The sequence below is a fragment of the Ranitomeya imitator genome, chromosome 7 (assembly GCF_032444005.1).
Source record: "Ranitomeya imitator isolate aRanImi1 chromosome 7, aRanImi1.pri, whole genome shotgun sequence".
Taxonomy (NCBI): domain Eukaryota; kingdom Metazoa; phylum Chordata; class Amphibia; order Anura; family Dendrobatidae; genus Ranitomeya; species Ranitomeya imitator.
The window spans coordinates 3316617-3335305 of record NC_091288.1 but is presented as its reverse complement, the minus strand read 5'-3'; the positions used below and the strand labels follow the sequence as shown (position 1 = coordinate 3335305).

At 57.5% G+C, this 18689-nt stretch overlaps 1 protein-coding gene across 1 annotated transcript; it reads right to left on the bottom strand.

Moving 5' to 3' along the window:
* Positions 1 to 5697: 5697 nt before the first annotated feature.
* On the bottom strand, positions 5698 to 13135 carry DBI (diazepam binding inhibitor, acyl-CoA binding protein). The gene is made up of 4 exons (XM_069735298.1): positions 12998 to 13135; positions 6025 to 6142; positions 5899 to 5961; positions 5698 to 5822 (listed from the first exon to the last, which is right to left on the bottom strand). The coding sequence occupies exons 1-4, from the start codon at positions 13004 to 13006 to the stop codon at positions 5746 to 5748; spliced, it is 267 nt and encodes an 88-aa protein (XP_069591399.1). The 5' UTR covers positions 13007 to 13135; the 3' UTR covers positions 5698 to 5745.
* Positions 13136 to 18689: the final 5554 nt, after the last annotated feature.

Below are 18689 nucleotides of genomic sequence, written 5' to 3'. Positions count from 1 at the left end.
TCTAAGTTCACTAACTTCCAATGCAAGTTCACACAGACTTAAATTTTACTTTTTAAGATGTATTATTTTTTATTGAATTCAGAGTGTTGAGCAGAAGGCAGCATTTTCTTATTAAGGATGTCTATGTATTTTTTTGCATTAACCTTACCCTCCACAATATGAAGCCTTCCAACACCCCTGGCTGCCATACAGCCCCAGACCATTACTTTCATCGGATGTTTCACAGAGAAGCTCAAACACTCTGGCTTGTACTCTTCATGTGGGAACCTTCTCACATAAGATTTGCCATCATTTCCTAAAATGCAAAAAGTGCTTTCATCACTAAATAGCACTTTTTCCCACTCCTCCATTCCTCCACAGTTTTCGCCTTTGTCTTTGTATGGCTGTCATCAATGGCTTCTTTCGGGCCTTGTTCCCTCTCAATCCTGCTTCCAAACATCTCTTCCTAACAGCTGATGTTCTACCTCAATATTGCACTTTTCTTGCCATTCTCGCAGAAGCTGAGGAGAGCTGAGCTTTCGATTGGCAAGGGATGTTCTTATCACTACTCTATCCTCCCTTTTAGTTGACTTTCTGGGCCGACCAGATCTGGGCCTGTCCTGGGTAATTCCAAGCTGCTTATGTTTCTGCAAAATTCTTACGACTGTACTCTGATTACAGCCGACCTTCCTTGCGATCTGGGGGCCAGTATAACCCTCTTCATGTGGCACCACAACTCGCACACGATCCTCCGCTGGCAAAAATCTGAAGGCTCCCATCATAAAACTCTACAGTATGATTCACTAGATAGACCGACAGATAAAACAATGTAATGCAATGTGATTGGCTGCCATATCCCAGTTATGATGGTCACAAGAACCTCATCTGTGATTGGCTCATTTTGGATCTGAAGCTGTACAATGTTTAGTTCTGCTTTCAATTCCCATATTGTTGCAATAATTTCAGGCAAAACTGCTTCACAAGCTAAAAATATTACAGGGAAAGAATGCAAAATTGTACTCTGAACAAAACCATATATAATATGTCATTAGCATCGAAGATATTTGACAGAAAACGTTTAAAACTTGAAAAATCAATCAATTTATCCTACACATTATATATATATATATATATATATACATACACATATATACATATATACACACCCACACATACCAGCCCACACAGATACATGCAGAGATAGGGAGGAGATAAAGAACCTGCTCAAGGAGCTGTGCAGAAGACTAATGTGACTGGATGGAACCAAGCACCACTATAAAACGGTCAGAAATCCAGTTTGTCCCACACAGCCATACTCATTACAAGGTATATACACACAAACCACACAGAAGAATGTCTTCACTTACAATCAGCAGCTGGAATATCCAGGGTCTCAACGCCTCAACCTTTGGATCTAAAACAAAGGACCCTGATTTTATACAAAGTATGAAAAATATAGACATTCAGATCCTCCTGGAAACATGGACCAGAGCCGAAAACGAATCCCTGGTGCCTATTGGATACAAGGAATTCTCGGTCCATGCCCAGAAAAATAAAAACATCAAACAGGGCCGGGGCTCAGGAGGAGTAGCGATCTGGTATAAAGAGGAGCTCCACCAGTACATCAAACCGGTGAAGAAAGGAGACAGCCACATATGGATCAGAATCAGCAGCTCCATCCTCACCTGTCAGTCTGATGTCCACCTCTGTGCCACCTATATACCACCGCCAGAGTCCCCCTACTTCAATCCAGACTGCTTCGAGATCTTACAAAGAGAAGCCGCCCATTATCAGGCCCTGGGCAAAGTTCTCATCTTTGGAGACCTCAATGCAAGAACAGGGAGAGAGAGAGACTTCCTGACCACGGATGGAAACCTCTACATACTTGGAGCAGAGAATGACGGCCAAGACCCTGTACACACTGAGAGAAACCGCTATGACAGTACAGTCAACAAAAGTGGCAGAAAGCTCCTGAACGTATGTAAAAGTTTAGGACTTCATATCCTTAATGGACGAAGCAAGGGTGACTCCTTAGGAAGGTATACACTAAACTCCCATGTAGGGAGGAGTGTAGTTGATTACGCCATTACAGACCTGAACCTGGCAGATGTCAGCGCCTTCATAGTCACCCCACAAACGCACCTGTCAGACCACAGCCAACTTCTTCTGTACATGAAATCTACAGAGAAACCATCCACTCAGAAGCCACAGCAGAGCGGCCTCTTCACCCGGCCTCCATCCTACAAATGGTCCAAAATGTCGGCACTAAGATATAAAGAAGCTTCCAGCAGACCTGAAATACAGCGGATGCTCCACCACTTCTACAACCTTGAGTACATGCCAAACCCAGAGGGAGTGAACCAAGCAGCAAAGGACCTCAACAATATATTCTACGCAATGGCCAGACTGTCCGACCTTAAAAAAGTCGACTACAAGAGACCAAAAGAAACACAGGTCAATGGCTGGTTTGACAGAGAATGTAAAGCTGTACGGAAGACCCTGAGAACAGCCTCCAACAAGAAACACAGAGACCCCAACCACCTGGGTCTGAGGGAAGCCTATGACTCCATACAAAAGCAGTACAAAACCATCCTCAGGAGTAAAAAGCAGAGTTACATCTCTACCAAGCTTAACCAACTCCAAGACGCCCTCCAAGACAACTCCTTCTGGGAACTATGGAACCACATGGGCACCAAAGACAAGAAAAACAACAACCATAAATGACAACCTCTGGCTCCAATACTTCAGAGACCTCTATAAAGACATTCCAAAGGAAGGACTAAGCCAAGAACAGGAAAACATAATGGCGAAACTAAAAGCAATGGAGAAAAAAATCTAAAACTTCCAAAACCCGGTGGATACACCTATAACACTACAGGAAGTAACCGACTCTCCTCCATAAGATGTAGAAAAGCCGGTGGCCTGGATGGAATCCTACCAGAAATGCTGAAGTACAGCCCACCAGAAATACAGGCTGCAATGGTTAAACTCTTCAATATTGTGCTGAGTGCCGGCTACTTCCCTCGTACCTGGAACCAAGGCCTCATCACACCCATCCACAAGAGTGGGGACAGGTATGACCCAAGCCAACTACAGAGGCATATGTGTCAGCAGCAACCTGGGAAAACTGTTCAACAGTATCCTGAACAAGAGGATCCTCACCTTCCTCACCGAGCACAACGTCCTCAACAAGAGCCAAGCAGGGTTCATGCCGAACCACCGCACCACTGACCACATCTATACTCTGCACAGCCTCATTCAGAGACACGTCTACAATACAAAGAATGGGAAGATATACGCCTGCTTTGTGGACTTGAAAAAGGCCTTTGATTCAGTGTGGCACCCGGGCTTATTCCTGAAAACTGCTGGAGAGCGGAATAGGAGGAAAGACCTACGATGTCATCAAAAGCTCCTACACCGAGAACCGCTGCAGCGTGAGTGTGAACGGCAAAAGAACGGCTTATTTCCAGCAGAGCCGCGGAGTCAGACAAGGCTGCAGCCTAAGTCCAACGCTCTTTAACATCTACATCAACGAGCTGGCTACCGCCCTGGAATCCTTCTCAGCACCAGGACTCACCCTCCACGACGCTCAGGTGAAATTCCTGCTGTATGCAGATGACCTGCTGCTGCTGTCACCAACCGAGAAAGGCCTCCAGGACAACCTGAAACTCCTAGAGAAATTCAGCTCCACCTGGGCTCTACCGGTCAACCTAAAGAAAACCAACACCATGGTGTTCCAGAGGAGAAAGAAGATCAGACCAACACCCATCATTTATCCTCAACAACTGCGACCTCACAGGAACGGACAAATATACCTACCTGGGCCTAGAGATTCACCGGTCAGGGAGCTTCAAACAAGCCATAGAGACCCTGAAAGACAAGGCCTGCAAAACCTTCTATGCCATCCGAAGGACACTCTACCATCTGAAGCCACCAGTGAGGGTCTGGCTAAAAATCTTCGACTCCATCATCGCCCCAATCCTCCTGTATGGCAGCGAAGTCTGGGGTCCTCACACCTACCCAGACTGGTCAAAGTGGGATTCCAGCCTAACAGAAATATTCCACCTGGAATTCTGCAAGCACCTTCTCCAGGTCCATCGGAGCACCTCCAACAGTGCTTGTCGGGCCGAGCTGGGCAGATTCCCTCTACACCTAACAGTTCTAAAGAGGGCGCTGTCATTCCGGGCTCACCTGCATAGGTGCAATCCAAGCTCCCATCACCATAAAGCCATGATACATGAAGGTGAAACAGAAAAACCAGAACCCCCGGAACAGCCCAGCCAAACCCAACCGGAGCAGAACACCAATCACAACAACCTGACAAAAGCCGGAATCAGGAAGATGGCAGATGAAGGCCAGGAGAGGAATGTCAGTGACTGGAAGAATGATATCATCAGCTCACAGAAACTGACCATGTACCGGAGCCTACAGAGAGACTACAGACTGGCCCCATATCTGGAGAAACTCCCGGACCCCAGAGACCACCAGATCCTGAGCCGATATAGACTCAGCGCCCACAGTCTGGCCATCGAATGTGGCCGACACAGGCAGAGCTACAAGCCCAGGGAGGAAAGACTGTGCCAACACTGTGATCAGGAGGCCATAGAGGACGAAACCCACTTCCTGCTACACTGCTCCAAATACTCAGCAGTGAGGGACACTCACTTCAGGAGACTCTCACATCTCTTCCCAGACTTCATCACCATGAAAGAGGAAGAGAAAACATATATCCTGCTGGGAGAAGAAGAGAGAGCGGTGGAGATAGCAGCGCGGTATGTGAGCGAATGTCAGACTGCGAGAAAGAACTATGATGCCATGGACTATAGCCCCCAACCTGGACCTGCCCCATCCACCTCCCCTATGCCATGGACTATAGCCCCCAACCTGAACCTGCCCCATCCACCTCCCCTATGCCATGGACTATAGCCCCCACCCTGAACCTGCCCCATCCACCTCCCCTATGCCATGGACTATAGCCCCCAACCTGGATCTGCCCCATCCACCTCCCCTATGCCATGGACTATAACCCCCACAATGGATCTGCCCCATCCACCTCCCCTATGCCATGGACTATAGCCCCCAACCTGAACCTGCCCCATCCACCTCCCCTATGCCATGGACTATAGCCCCCAACCTGGATCTGCCCCATCCACCTCCCCTATGCCATGGACTATAGCCCGCACCCTGGATCTGCCCCATCCACCTCCCCTATGCCATGGACTATAGCCCCCAACCTGGACCTGCCCCATCCACCTCCCCTATGCCATGGACTATAGCCCCCACAATGGATCTGCCCCATCCACCTCCCCTATGCCATGGACTATAGCCCCCACAATGGATCTGCCCCCATCCAACTCCCCTACAGCTCCTACCCAACATCCCCACAGTCCCTATCCCTATTGCCTTTATACACTTGCTTTGGCAAAACTGATGTGTATTTGGTCCTGACAATAAAGCTTCTTTGAATCTTGAACACACACACCTGTATGTGAGGAGCTCCCTCTAGTGGTGACTATATATACACACATCTGTATGTGAGGAGCTCCCTCTAGTGGTGACTATATATACACACACACACACACACACATCTGTATGTGAGGAGCCCCCTCTAGTGGTGACTGTATATATATACACATCTGTATGTGAGGAGCCCCCTCTAGTGGCGGTGATGTGACCTGCACACTCCCGGCGGCCGCGCACAAATAAGGAGCTGCAGTGTAGGATAATAAAGCTTTATTGAGCGGAGCAGCCGGTGACATTAACCCTTCAGTTGCAGCCGTATTTGCCCTTCAGCTCGTTCACCAGCTGGATGTATCGCGCCCGAGCGTCGTCCTGACTGGTTCCTGGAGGAGAGGATGAAGAGGGTGATGACTGGCGAGACCCCCACACACGGCCCCCCACACTCACAGCTGCACTCACCTTTCTTTGCAGCCCAGGCGTCCCACTTGGCTTTCCCCTTGAAGTCCATGAACCCCGGCCGCTCTGCAGACAGGAGAGAGAAGGTGAGCGACAGCCACCATGACATCGCCCCTCCCCCGCACTCACCGGTGTTCACGTCCCCGGTCGTCGCCTGCTTGTACAGCGCGTACAGCTCCAGCAGCTCCGGGTCACTGGGAGACGACGTCAGACGCTTCACCTCCGCCGCCGCCTCATCAAAGTCAGCCTGAAACACAGGAGGCGGAACTCCGCATCACCACGGCAACATCCGCAGCAGCTCGGGGGGAGGGTGGGGGGGTTAAAGGGTTCAAAAAACCGTACAGCACAGGGGGGGGGGGGGGGGGGGAGGGGGAAGGGCTCAAGACACCGTACAGCACGGGGGGGGGGGGGAAGGGCAGGAGACCGTACAGCACGGGGAGGGGGCGGTTCAAGAGACCGTACAGCACGGGGAGGGGGCGGTTCAAGAGACCGTACAGCACGGGGAGGGGGCGGTTCAAGAGACCGTACAGCACGGGGAGGGGGCGGTTCAAGAGACCGTACAGCACGGGGAGGGGGCGGTTCAAGAGACCGTACAGCACGGGGAAGGGGGGGGTTTTTGGAAGGCAGGAGACCGTACAGCACGGGGAAGGGGGGGAGGCGGGAGACCGTACAGCACGGGGAAGGCAGGAGACCGTACAGCACGGGGAGGGGGGCGGTTCAAGAGACCGTACAGCACGGGGGGGGGGGGGGGGTATGGCGTTTCAAGAGACCGTACAGCACGGGGGGGAAGGCAGGAGACCGTACAGCACGAGGAAGGGGGGGAGGCAGGAGACCATACAGCACGGGGAGGGGGCGGTTCAAGAGACCGTACAGCACGGGGAGGGGGGGGGGGGGAAGGCAGGAGACCGTACAGCATGGGGGGGGGGGGGAAGGAGGCAGGAGACCATACAGCACGGGGGGGGGGGGGAAGGCAGGAGACCGTACAGCACGGGGAGGGGGGCGGTTCAAGAGACCGTACAGCACGGGGGGGGGGGGGGGGGGGGGGGGAAGGCAGGAGACCGTACAGCACGGGGGGGGGGGGGGGAAGGCAGGAGACCATACAGCACGGGGGGGGGGGGGGAAGGCAGGAGACCGTACGGCACGGGGGGGGGGGGGGGGGGAAGGCAGGAGACCGTACGGCACGGGGGGGGGGGGGGGGGGGGGAAGGCAGGAGACCGTACGGCACGGGGGGGGAGGTTTGGCGGTTCACGAGACCGTACAGCACGGGGGGGGGTTCACGAGACCGTACAGCACGGGGGGGGGGGGGCGGTTCACGAGACCGTACAGAACGGGGGGGGGGGGGGGGAGGCAGGAGACCGTACAGAACGGGGGGGGGGGGGGGAAGGGCAAGAGACCGTACAGAACGGGGGGGAAGCAGGAGACCATACAGCACGGGGAGGGGGCGGTTCAAGAGACCGTACAGCACGGGGAGGGGGCGGTTCAAGAGACCGTACAGCACGGGGGGGGGGTTTGGCGGTTCAAGAGACCGTACAGCACGGGGGGGGTTTGGCGGTTCAAGAGACCGTACAGCACGGGGGGGGGGGGGGGGGGGTGGGGGGGTTGGAAGGCAGGAGACCGTACAGCACGGGGAAGGGGGGGAGGCAGGAGACCATACAGCACGGGAAGGGGGCGGTTCAAGAGACCGTACAGCACTGGGGGGGTGGGCAAGAGACCGTACAGCACGGGGAAGGGGGGGGAGGGGGGAAGGCAGGAGACCGTATAGCACGGGGGAAGGGGGTTCAAGAGACCGTACAGCATGGGGGGCAAGAGACCGTACAGCACGGGGGGGGGGGGTAGGGCAAGAGACCGTACAGCACGGGGAAGGGGGGAAAGGTAGGAGACCATACAGCACGGGGAAGGGGGGGGGGGGTGAGGCAGGAGACCGTACAGCACGGGGGGGGAGGGAAGGGCTCAAGAGACCGTACAGCACGGGGGGGAGGGCAATAGACCGTACAGCACGGGGAAGGGGGGGGAAGGCAGGAGACCATACAGTACGGGGAGGGGGCGGTTCAAGAGACCGTACAGTACGGGGGGGAGGGGAGGCAGGAGACCATACAGCACGGGGAGGGGGGCGGTTCAAGAGACCGTACAGCACGGGGGGAAGGGCAAGAGACCGTACAGCACGGGGGGGGAGGGGGAAGGGCAAGAGACCGTACAGCACGGGGAAGGGGGGCGGTTCAAGAGACCGTACAGCACGGGGGGAAGGGCAAGAGACCGTACAGCACGGGGGGGGGGGGGGGAAGGGCAAGAGACCGTACAGCACGGGGAAGGGGGGCGGTTCAAGAGACCGTACAGCACGGGGGGGGGAGGGGGAAGGGCAAGAGACCGTACAGCACGGGGGGGGAAGGAAGGGTTCTAGAGACCGTACAGCACGGGGGAGAAAGGGTTCAAGAGACCGTACAGCACGGGGGGGAAGGCAGGAGACCATACAGCACGGGGGGGGGGGGGGGGGAAGGCGGTTCAAGAGACCGTACAGCACGGGGGAGGGGGGGGAAGGCAGGCGACTATACAGCACGGGGAAGAGGGGGGAAGGCAGGAGACCGTACAGAACCGGGGGGGGGGGGGGGGGGGAGGAAGGGCAAGAGACCGTACAGCACGGGGGGAAGGGCAAGACAGTACAGCACGGGGGGTAACAAGGGTTCACGAGACCGTACAGCACGGGGGGGGGGAGGCAGGAGGCCATACAGCACGAGGAAGGGGGGGAACCGTACAGCACGGGGGGGGGGGGAAGGCAGGAGACCATACAGAACCGGGGGGGGGGGGGGGGGGAAGGGCAAGACAGTACAGCACGGGGGGGGACAAGGGTTCACGAGACCGTACAGCACACGGGAGGGGGGAAGGGCAAGACAGTACAGCACGGGGGGGGGACAAGGGTTCACGAGACCGTACAGCACACGGGAGGGGGGGAAGGGCAAGAGACCGTACAGCACGGGGGGGTGGGGGGGAGAAGGCAGGAGACCGTACAGCACAGGGGGGGTGGGGGGGTTGTGTAAGGGTCAAAGAGACCGTACAGCACGGGGGGGGGGGGGTCTAGGGCTCAAGAGACCGTACAGCACGGGGGGGGGGGGGGGGAAGGCAGGAGACCATACAGCACGGGGAGGGGGGGGGGGGGGAGGCAGGAGACCATACAGCACGGGGAAGGGGAGGCAGGAGACCATACAGCACGGGGGGGGGGGGGGGGAAGGGGAAGGGCAAGAGACCGTACAGCACGGGGGGGGGGGGGGAAGGGGAAGGGCAAGAGACCGTACAGCACGGGGGGGAGGGGGAAGGGCAAGAGACAGTACAGCACACGGGAGGGGGGGAAGGGCAAGACAGTACAGCACGGGGGGGGGGGACAAGGGTTCACGAGACCGTACAGCACACGGGAGGGGGGAAGGGCAAGAGACCGTACAGCACGGGGGGGTGGGGGGGAGAAGGCAGGAGACCGTACAGCACAGGGGGGGTGGGGGGGGTTGTGTAAGGGTCAAAGAGACCGTACACCACGGGGGGGGGGGGGGGGGGGGTCTAGGGCTCAAGAGACCGTACAGCACGGGGGGGGAAGGCAGGAGACCATACAGCACGGGGAGGGGGGGGAAGGGCAAGAGACCGTACAGCACTGGGGGGGAAGGGCAAGAGACCGTACAGCACAGGGGGGGGAAGGGGAAGGGCAAGAGACCGTACAGCACGGGGGGGGGGGGGGGGGAAGGGGAAGGGCAAGAGACCGTACAGCACGGGGGGGAGGGGGAAGGGCAAGAGACCGTACAGCACGGGGGGGAGGGGGAAGGGCAAGAGACCGTACAGCTCGGGGGGGAGGGGGAAGGGCAAGAGACCGTACAGCACGGGGAAGGGGGGGGGGAAGGCAGGAGACAGTACAGCACGGGGGGGGGGGACAAGGGTTCACGAGACCGTACAGCACACGGGAGGGGGGGAAGGGCGAGAGACCGCACAGCACGGGGAAGGCAGGAGACCGTACAGCACGGGGGGAGGGGGAAGGGCAAGAGACCGTACAGCACGGGGAAGGGGGGGGAAGGCAGGAGACCGTACAGCACGGGGAAGGGGGCGGTTCAAGAGACCGTACAGCACGGGGGTGAAGTGCAAGACAGTACAGCACGGGGGGGGGGGTGTTTGAGAAAGGGCAAGAGACCTTACAGCACGGAGAAGGGGGGGCGGTTTAAGAGACCGTACAGCACGGGGGGGAGGGGGAAGGGCAAGAGACCGTACAGCACGGGGGGGAGGGGGAAGGCAGGGGACCATACAGCACGGGGAGGGGGGCGGTTCAAGAGACCACACAGCACGGGGGGGAAGGGTTGAAGAGAACGTACAAAACGGGGGGTGGGGGGAGGAAGTGCAAGACAGTACAGCACGGGGCGGGGGGAAGGGCAAGACAGTACAGCACGGGGGGGGGGGGGGACAAGGGCTCACGAGACCGTACAGCACACGGGAGGGGGGAAGGGTATGAGACCGTACAGCACGGGGGGGGGGGGGGGGCGGTTCAAGAGACCGTACAGCACAGGGCGGGGGGGAGGGGGGGGAAGGGCAAGAGACCGTACAGCACGGGGGGGGGGGGGGGCGAAGGCAGGAGACCATACAGCACTAGGGGGGGGGGGGGGAGGCAGGAGACCGTACAGCACGGGGGGGGGGGAAAGGCAGGAGACCATACAGCACGGGGAGGGGGGCGGTTCAAGAGACCGTACAGCACGGGGGGGGGGCGGTTCAAGAGACCGTACAGCACGGGGGGGAGTAAGGGCAAGAGACCGTACAGCACGGGGGGGGAAGGCAGGAGACCGTACAGCACAGGGCGGGGGGGGGGGGGGGAAGGGCAAGAGACCGTACAGCACGGGAGGAAGGCAGGAGGCAATACAGCACGGGGGGAGGCAGGAGACTGTACAGCACGGGGGGGGGGGGGGGGGAAGGCAGGAGACCGTACAGCACGGGGAGGGGGGCGGTTCAAGAGACCGTACAGCACGGGGGGGGGCGGTTCAAGAGACCGTACAGCACGGGGAATGGGGGGGGGGGTGTTTGGGAAGGCAGGAGACCGTACAGCACGGGGAAGGGGGGGAGGCGGGAGACCGTACAGCACGGGGAGGGGGCGGTTCAAGAGACCGTACAGCACGGGGGGGGGGTTTGGCGGTTCAAGAGACCGTACAGCACGGGGGGGGGGGGAAGGCAGGGACCATAAAGCACGGGAAGGGGGCGGTTCAAGAGACCGTACAGCACGGGGAAGGGGGGGGGGGGGAAGGCAGGAGACCATACAGCACTGGGGGGGGAGGGCAGGAGAACGTACAGCACGGGGGGGGGGGCGGTTCAAGAGACCGTACAGCACTGGGGGGGGGGTGGGCAAGAGACCGTACAGCACGGGGAAGGGGGGGGAGGGGGGAAGGCAGGAGACCGTACAGCACGGGGGAAGGGGGTTCAAGAGACCGTACAGCATGGGGGGGCAAGAGACCGTACAGCACGGGGGGGGGGGGTAGGGCAAGAGACCGTACAGCACGGGGGGGGGGGGGGGGGGGGTAGGGCAAGAGACCGTACAGCACGGGGGTTAAGGGCTCAAGAGACCGTACAGCACGGGGAAGGGGGGAAAGGCAGGAGACCGTACAGCACGGGGAAGAGGGGGAGGCAGGAGACCATACAGCACGGGGAAGGGGGGGGGGTGAGGCAGTAGACCGTACAGCACGGGGGGGGGGGGGGAAGGGCTCAAGAGACCGTACAGCACGGGGGGGGGGGAGGGCAATAGACCGTACAGCACGGGGAAGGGGGGGGGAAGGCAGGAGACCGTACAGCACGGGGGGGGGGGGGAAGGCAGGAGACCATACAGTACGGGGAGGGGGCGGTTCAAGAGACCGTACAGCACGGGGGGGAGGGCAAGAGACCGTACAGCACGGGGGGGAGGGCAAGAGACCGTACAGTACGGGGGGGAGGGCAAGAGACCATACAGCACGGGGAGGGGGCGGTTCAAGAGACCGTACAGCACGGGGGGAGGGGAAGGGCAAGAGACCGTAGAGCACGGGGGGGGGAGGGGGAAGGGCAAGAGACCGTACAGCACGGGGAAGGGGGGGAAGGAAGGGTTCTAGAGACCGTACAGCACGGGGAAGGGGGGCGGTTCAAGAGACCGTACAGCACGGGGGGGGGAGGGGGAAGGGCAAGAGACCGTACAGCACAGGGGGGGGGGGGGGAAGGAAGGGTTCTAGAGACCGTACAGCACGGGGGAGAAAGGGTTCAAGAGACCATACAGCACGGGGGGGGGGGGGGGGGGAAGGCGGTTCAAGAGACCGTACAGCACGGGGGAGAGTGGGGAAGGCAGGAGACCATACAGCACGGGGAAGAGGGGGGAAGGCAGGAGACCGTACAGAACCGGGGGGGGGGGGAGGAAGGGCAAGAGACCGTACAGCACGGGGGGTAACAAGGGTTCACGAGACCGTACAGCACGGGGGGGGGGGGGGGAAGGCAGGAGACCATACAGCACGGGGAAGGGGGGGAACCGTACAGCACGGGGGAGGGGGGGAACCGTACAGCACGGGGAAGAGGGGGGAAGGCAGGAGACCGTACAGAACCGGGGGGGGGGGGGGGGGAAGGGCAAGACAGTACAGCACGGGGGGGGGGGGGGAAGGGCAAGACAGTACAGCACGGGGGGGGGGACAAGGGTTCACGAGACCGTACAGCACACGGGAGGGGGGAAGGGCAGGAGACCGTACAGCACGGGGAAGGGGGGGGAAGGCAGGAGACCGTACAGCACAGGGGGGGTGGGGGGGTTGTGTAAGGGTCCAAGAGACCGTACAGCACGGGGGGGGGGGGGAAGGGTTGAAGAGAACGTACAAAACGGGGGGTGGGGGGGGAGGAAGTGCAAGACAGTACAGCACGGGGGGGGGGGGGACAAGGGTTCACGAGACCGTACAGCACGGGGGGGGGGGGGGGGTTTGGGGGAAGGCAGGAGACCATACAGCACGGGGGGGGAAGGGGAGACAGTTCCGCAAGGGGAGGGGGGACCGACAACCGATAAGAGCGGAGAAAGGAGGAGGGAACACCTGACAACCGTCATGGCCGCAGCTTTGGGGCGCAGTAGCCCGGCACACCGCGGCCGCCTCACCTGGGACATGGCGCTGCTGCTCTCGGTTGCTCCTGTGTTAGGACGGGACTTTGGATGAACACGTGAGATACCGCCCGGGCGCCATAGATATAGCTTCGCCCAGTCACCTGATCACATAGCCAATCACTTCGCTCGATACGATCAGGTGACCCCGAAGACCGCCATATTGGATGTGGCAATGGGAAACGCCTCTGATTTCTCATTCTGCCAATGTCATTGTCTGAGGTCACGTGGTGTCCGATCCACACAGCTGTCTGGTGACAGTGCGCCTGCGCCATCATCATCTCTCCTCCCGGCGGAGATTTCTAGGACCCCCGAGCCGTCAGGGAGAGACCCCAAATACCAAGAGCCAGCAAACCTCTGTCCGTGCAGCCGTATACCGGGGTCCTGTAGGTGTCGGGGGTGTATGTGTATATACCGGGGTCCTGTAGGTGTCGGTGGTGTATGTGTATATACCGGGGTCCTGTAGGTGTCGGTCCTGTATGTGTATATACCGGGTCCTGTAGGTGTCGGTGGTGTATGTGTATATACCGGGGTCCTGTAGGTGTCGGTGGTGTATGTGTATATACCGGGGTCCTGTAGGTGTCGGTCCTGTATGTGTATATACCGGGTCCTGTAGGTGTCGGTGGTGTATGTGTATATACCGGGGTCCTGTAGGTGTCGGTGGTGTATGTGTATATACCGGGGTCCTGTAGGTGTCGGGGGTGTATGTGTATATACCGCGTCCTGTAGGTGTCGGTGGTGTATGTGTATATACCGGGTTCTGTAGGTGTCGGGGGTGTATGTGTATATACCGGGTCCTGTAGGTGTCGGGGGTGTATGTGTATATACCGGGTTCTGTAGGTGTCGGGGGTGTATGTGTATATACCGGGTTCTGTAGGTGTCGGGGGTGTATGTGTATATACCGGGTTCTGTAGGTGTCGGGGGTGTATGTGTATATACCGGGGTCCTGTAGGTGTCGGTGGTGTATGTGTATATACCGGGTCCTGTAGGTGTCGGGGGTGTATGTGTATATACCGGGTCCTGTAGGTGTCGGGGGTGTATGTGTATATACCGGGTTCTGTAGGTGTCGGGGGTGTATGTGTATATACCGGGGTCCTGTAGGTGTCGGTGGTGTATGTGTATATACCGGGTCCTGTAGGTGTCGGGGGTGTATGTGTATATACCGGGGTCCTGTAGGTGTCGGCGGTGTATGTGTATATACCGGGTCCTGTAGGTGTCGGGGGTGTATGTGTATATACCGGGGTCCTGTAGGTGTCGGTGGTGTATGTGTATATACCGGGGTCCTGTAGGTGTCGGGGGTGTATGTGTATATACCGGGGTCCTGTAGGTGTCGGTGGTGTATGTGTATATACCGGGGTCCTGTAGGTGTCGGGGGTGTATGTGTATATACCGGGTCCTGTAGGTGTCGGTGGTGTATGTGTATATACCGGGGTCCTGTAGGTGTCGGTGGTGTATGTGTATATACCGGGGTCCTGTAGGTGTCGGTGGTGTATGTGTATATACCGGGGTCCTGTAGGTGTCGGCGGTGTATGTGTATATACCGGGTCCTGTAGGTGTCGGGGGTGTATGTGTATATACCGGGGTCCTGTAGGTGTCGGTGGTGTATGTGTATATACCGGGGTCCTGTAGGTGTCGGGGGTGTATGTGTATATACCGGGGTCCTGTAGGTGTCGGTGGTGTATGTGTATATACCGGGGTCCTGTAGGTGTCGGGGGTGTATGTGTATATACCGGGGTCCTGTAGGTGTCGGGGGTGTATGTGTATATACCGGGGTCCTGTAGGTGTCGGGGGTGTATGTGTATATACCGGGGTCCTGTAGGTGTCGGGGGTGTATGTGTATATACCGGGGTCCTGTAGGTGTCGGTGGTGTATGTGTATATACCGGGTCCTGTAGGTGTCGGGGGTGTATGTGTATATACCGGGGTCCTGTAGGTGTCGGTGGTGTATGTGTATATACCTGGGTCCTGTAGGTGTCGGGGGTGTATGTGTATATACCGGGGTCCTGTAGGTGTCGGGGGTGTATGTGTATATACCGGGGTCCTGTAGGTGTCGGTGGTGTATGTGTATATACCGGGGTCCTGTAGGTGTCGGGGGTGTATGTGTATATACCGGGGTCCTGTAGGTGTCGGGGGTGTATGTGTATATACCGGGTTCTGTAGGTGTCGGGGGTGTATGTGTATATACCGGGGTCCTGTAGGTGTCGGGGGTGTATGTGTATATACCGGGGTCCTGTAGGTGTCGGGGGTGTATGTGTATATACCGGGTTCTGTAGGTGTCGGGGGTGTATGTGTATATACCGGGGTCCTGTAGGTGTCGGGGGTGTATGTGTATATACCGGGTTCTGTAGGTGTCGGGGGTGTATGTGTATATACCGGGGTCCTGTAGGTGTCGGGGGTGTATGTGTATATACCGGGGTCCTGTAGGTGTCGGTGGTGTATGTGTATATACCGGGGTCCTGTAGGTGTCGGGGGTGTATGTGTATATACCGGGGTCCTGTAGGTGTCAGGGGTGTATGTGTATATACCGGGTTCTGTAGGTGTCGGGGGTGTATGTGTATATACCGGGGTCCTGTAGGTGTCGGGGGTGTATGTGTATATACCGGGGTCCTGTAGGTGTCGGGGGTGTATGTGTATATACCGGGGTCCTGTAGGTGTCGGGGGTGTATGTGTATATACCGGGTTCTGTAGGTGTCGGGGGTGTATGTGTATATACCGGGGTCCTGTAGGTGTCGGCGGTGTATGTGTATATACCGGGGTCCTGTAGGTGTCGGGGGTGTATGTGTATATACCGGGGTCCTGTAGGTGTCGCCGGTGTATGTGTATATACCGGGGTCCTGTAGGTGGTGTGTGTGTATATACCGGGGTCCTGTAGGTGTCGGGGGTGTATGTGTATATACCGGGGTCCTGTAGGTGTCGGGGGTGTAGGTGTATATACCGGGTTCTGTAGGTGTCGGTGGTGTATGTGTATATACCGGGTTCTGTAGGTGTCGGTGGTGTATGTGTATATACCGGGTTCTGTAGGTGTCGGCGGTGTATGTGTATATACCGGGGTCCTGTAGGTGTCGGGGGTGTATGTGTATATACCGGGGTCCTGTAGGTGTCGGCGGTGTATGTGTATATACCGGGGTCCTGTAGGTGTCGGAGGTGTATGTGTATATACCGGGGTCCTGTAGGTGTCGCCGGTGTATGTGTATATACCGGGGTCCTGTAGGTGGTGTATGTGTATATACCGGGGTCCTGTAGGTGTCGGGGGTGTATGTGTATATACCGGGGTCCTGTAGGTGTCGGGGGTGTAGGTGTATATACCGGGTTCTGTAGGTGTCGGTGGTGTATGTGTATATACCGGGTTCTGTAGGTGTCGGTGGTGTATGTGTATATACCGGGTTCTGTAGGTGTCGGTGGTGTATGTGTATATACCGGGGTCCTGTAGGTGTCGGTGGTGTATGTGTATATACCGGGGTCCTGTAGGTGTCGGTGGTGTATGTGTATATACCGGGGTCCTGTAGGTGTCGGGGGTGTATGTGTATATACCGGGTTCTGTAGGTGTCGGGGGTGTATGTGTATATACCGGGGTCCTGTAGGTGTCGGCGGTGTATGTGTATATACCGGGGTCCTGTAGGTGTCGGCGGTGTATGTGTATATACCGGGTTCTGTAGGTGTCGGGGGTGTATGTGTATATACCGGGGTCCTGTAGGTGTCGGCGGTGTATGTGTATATACCGGGGTCCTGTAGGTGTCGGGGGTGTATGTGTATATACCGGGGTCCTGTAGGTGTCGCCGGTGTATGTGTATATACCGGGGTCCTGTAGGTGGTGTGTGTGTATATACCGGGGTCCTGTAGGTGTCGGGGGTGTATGTGTATATACCGGGGTCCTGTAGGTGTCGGTGGTGTATGTGTATATACCGGGGTCCTGTAGGTGTATATACCGGGGTCCTGTAGGTGTCGGGGGTGTATGTGTATATACCGGGGTCCTGTAGGTGTCGGGGGTGTATGTGTATATACCGGGGTCCTGTAGGTGTATATACCGGGGTCCTGTAGGTGTCGGGGGTGTATGTGTATATACCGGGGTCCTGTAGGTGTCGGTGGTGTATGTGTATATACCGGGTTCTGTAGGTGTCGGGGGTGTATGTGTATATACCGGGGTCCTGTAGGTGTCGGGGGTGTATGTGTATATACCGGGTTCTGTAGGTGTCGGTGGTGTATGTGTATATACCGGGGTCCTGTAGGTGTCGGTGGTGTATGTGTATATACCGGGGTCCTGTAGGTGTCGGGGGTGTATGTGTATATACCGGGGTCCTGTAGGTGTATATACCGGGGTCCTGTAGGTGTCGGGGGTGTATGTGTATATACCGGGGTCCTGTAGGTGTCGGTGGTGTATGTGTATATACCGGGTCCTGTAGGTGTCGGGGGTGTATGTGTATATACCGGGGTCCTGTAGGTGTCGGGGGTGTATGTGTATATACCGGGTTCTGTAGGTGTCGGTGGTGTATGTGTATATACCGGGGTCCTGTAGGTGTCGGTGGTGTATGTGTATATACCGGGGTCCTGTAGGTGTCGGGGGTGTATGTGTATATACCGGGGTCCTGTAGGTGTCGGGGGTGTATGTGTATATACCGGGTTCTGTAGGTGTCGGTGGTGTATGTGTATATACCGGGGTCCTGTAGGTGTCGGTGGTGTATGTGTATATACCGGGGTCCTGTAGGTGTCGGGGGTGTATGTGTATATACCGGGTTCTGTAGGTGTCGGTGGTGTATGTGTATATACCGGGGTCCTGTAGGTGTCGGGGGTGTATGTGTATATACCGGGTCCTGTAGGTGTCGGTGGTGTATGTGTATATACCGGGGTCCTGTAGGTGTCGGTGGTGTATGTGTATATACCGGGGTCCTGTAGGTGTATATACCGGGGTCCTGTAGGTGTCGGGGGTGTATGTGTATATACCGGGTTCTGTAGGTGTCGGGGGTGTATGTGTATATTCCGGGGTCCTGTAGGTGTCGGGGGTGTATGTGTATATACCGGGGTCCTGTAGGTGTCGGGGGTGTATGTGTATATACCGGGGTCCTGTAGGTGTCGGGGGTGTATGTGTATATTCCGGGGTCCTGTAGGTGTCGGGGGTGTATGTGTATATACCGGGGTCCTGTAGGTGTCGGGGGTGTATGTGTATATACCGGGTCCTGTAGGTGTCGGGGGTGTATGTGTATATACCGGGGTCCTGTAGGTGTCGGGGGTGTATGTGTATATACCGGGGTCCTGTAGGTGTCGGGGGTGTATGTGTATATACCGGGGTCCTGTAGGTGTCGGTGGTGTATGTGTATATACCGGGGTCCTGTAGGTGTCGGTGGTGTATGTGTATATACCGGGTCCTGTAGGTGTCGGGGGTGTATGTGTATATACCGGGGTCCTGTAGGTGTCGGGGGTGTATGTGTATATACCGGGGTCCTGTAGGTGTCGGGGGTGTATGTGTATATACCGGGTCCTGTAGGTGCCGGGGGTGTATGTGTATATACCGGGGTCCTGTAGGTGTCGGCGGTGTATGTGTATATACCGGGGTCCTGTAGGTGTCGGGGGTGTATGTGTATATACCGGGGTCCTGTAGGTGTCGGGGGTGTATGTGTATATACCGGGGTCCTGTAGGTGTCGGGGGTGTATGTGTATATACCGGGGTCCTGTAGGTGTCGGGGGTGTATGTGTAT

Excerpts from the sequence above, each read along its gene's own strand:
- DBI (XM_069735298.1), bottom strand. Across the intron at positions 5,962-6,024 it reads GACCGGGGACGTGAACACCG|AGCGGCCGGGGTTCATGGAC; the intron begins GTGAGTGCGGGG and ends TCCTGTCTGCAG. Across the intron at positions 5,823-5,898 it reads CGCCTGGGCTGCAAAGAAAG|GAACCAGTCAGGACGACGCT; the intron begins GTGAGTGCAGCT and ends CCTCTCCTCCAG.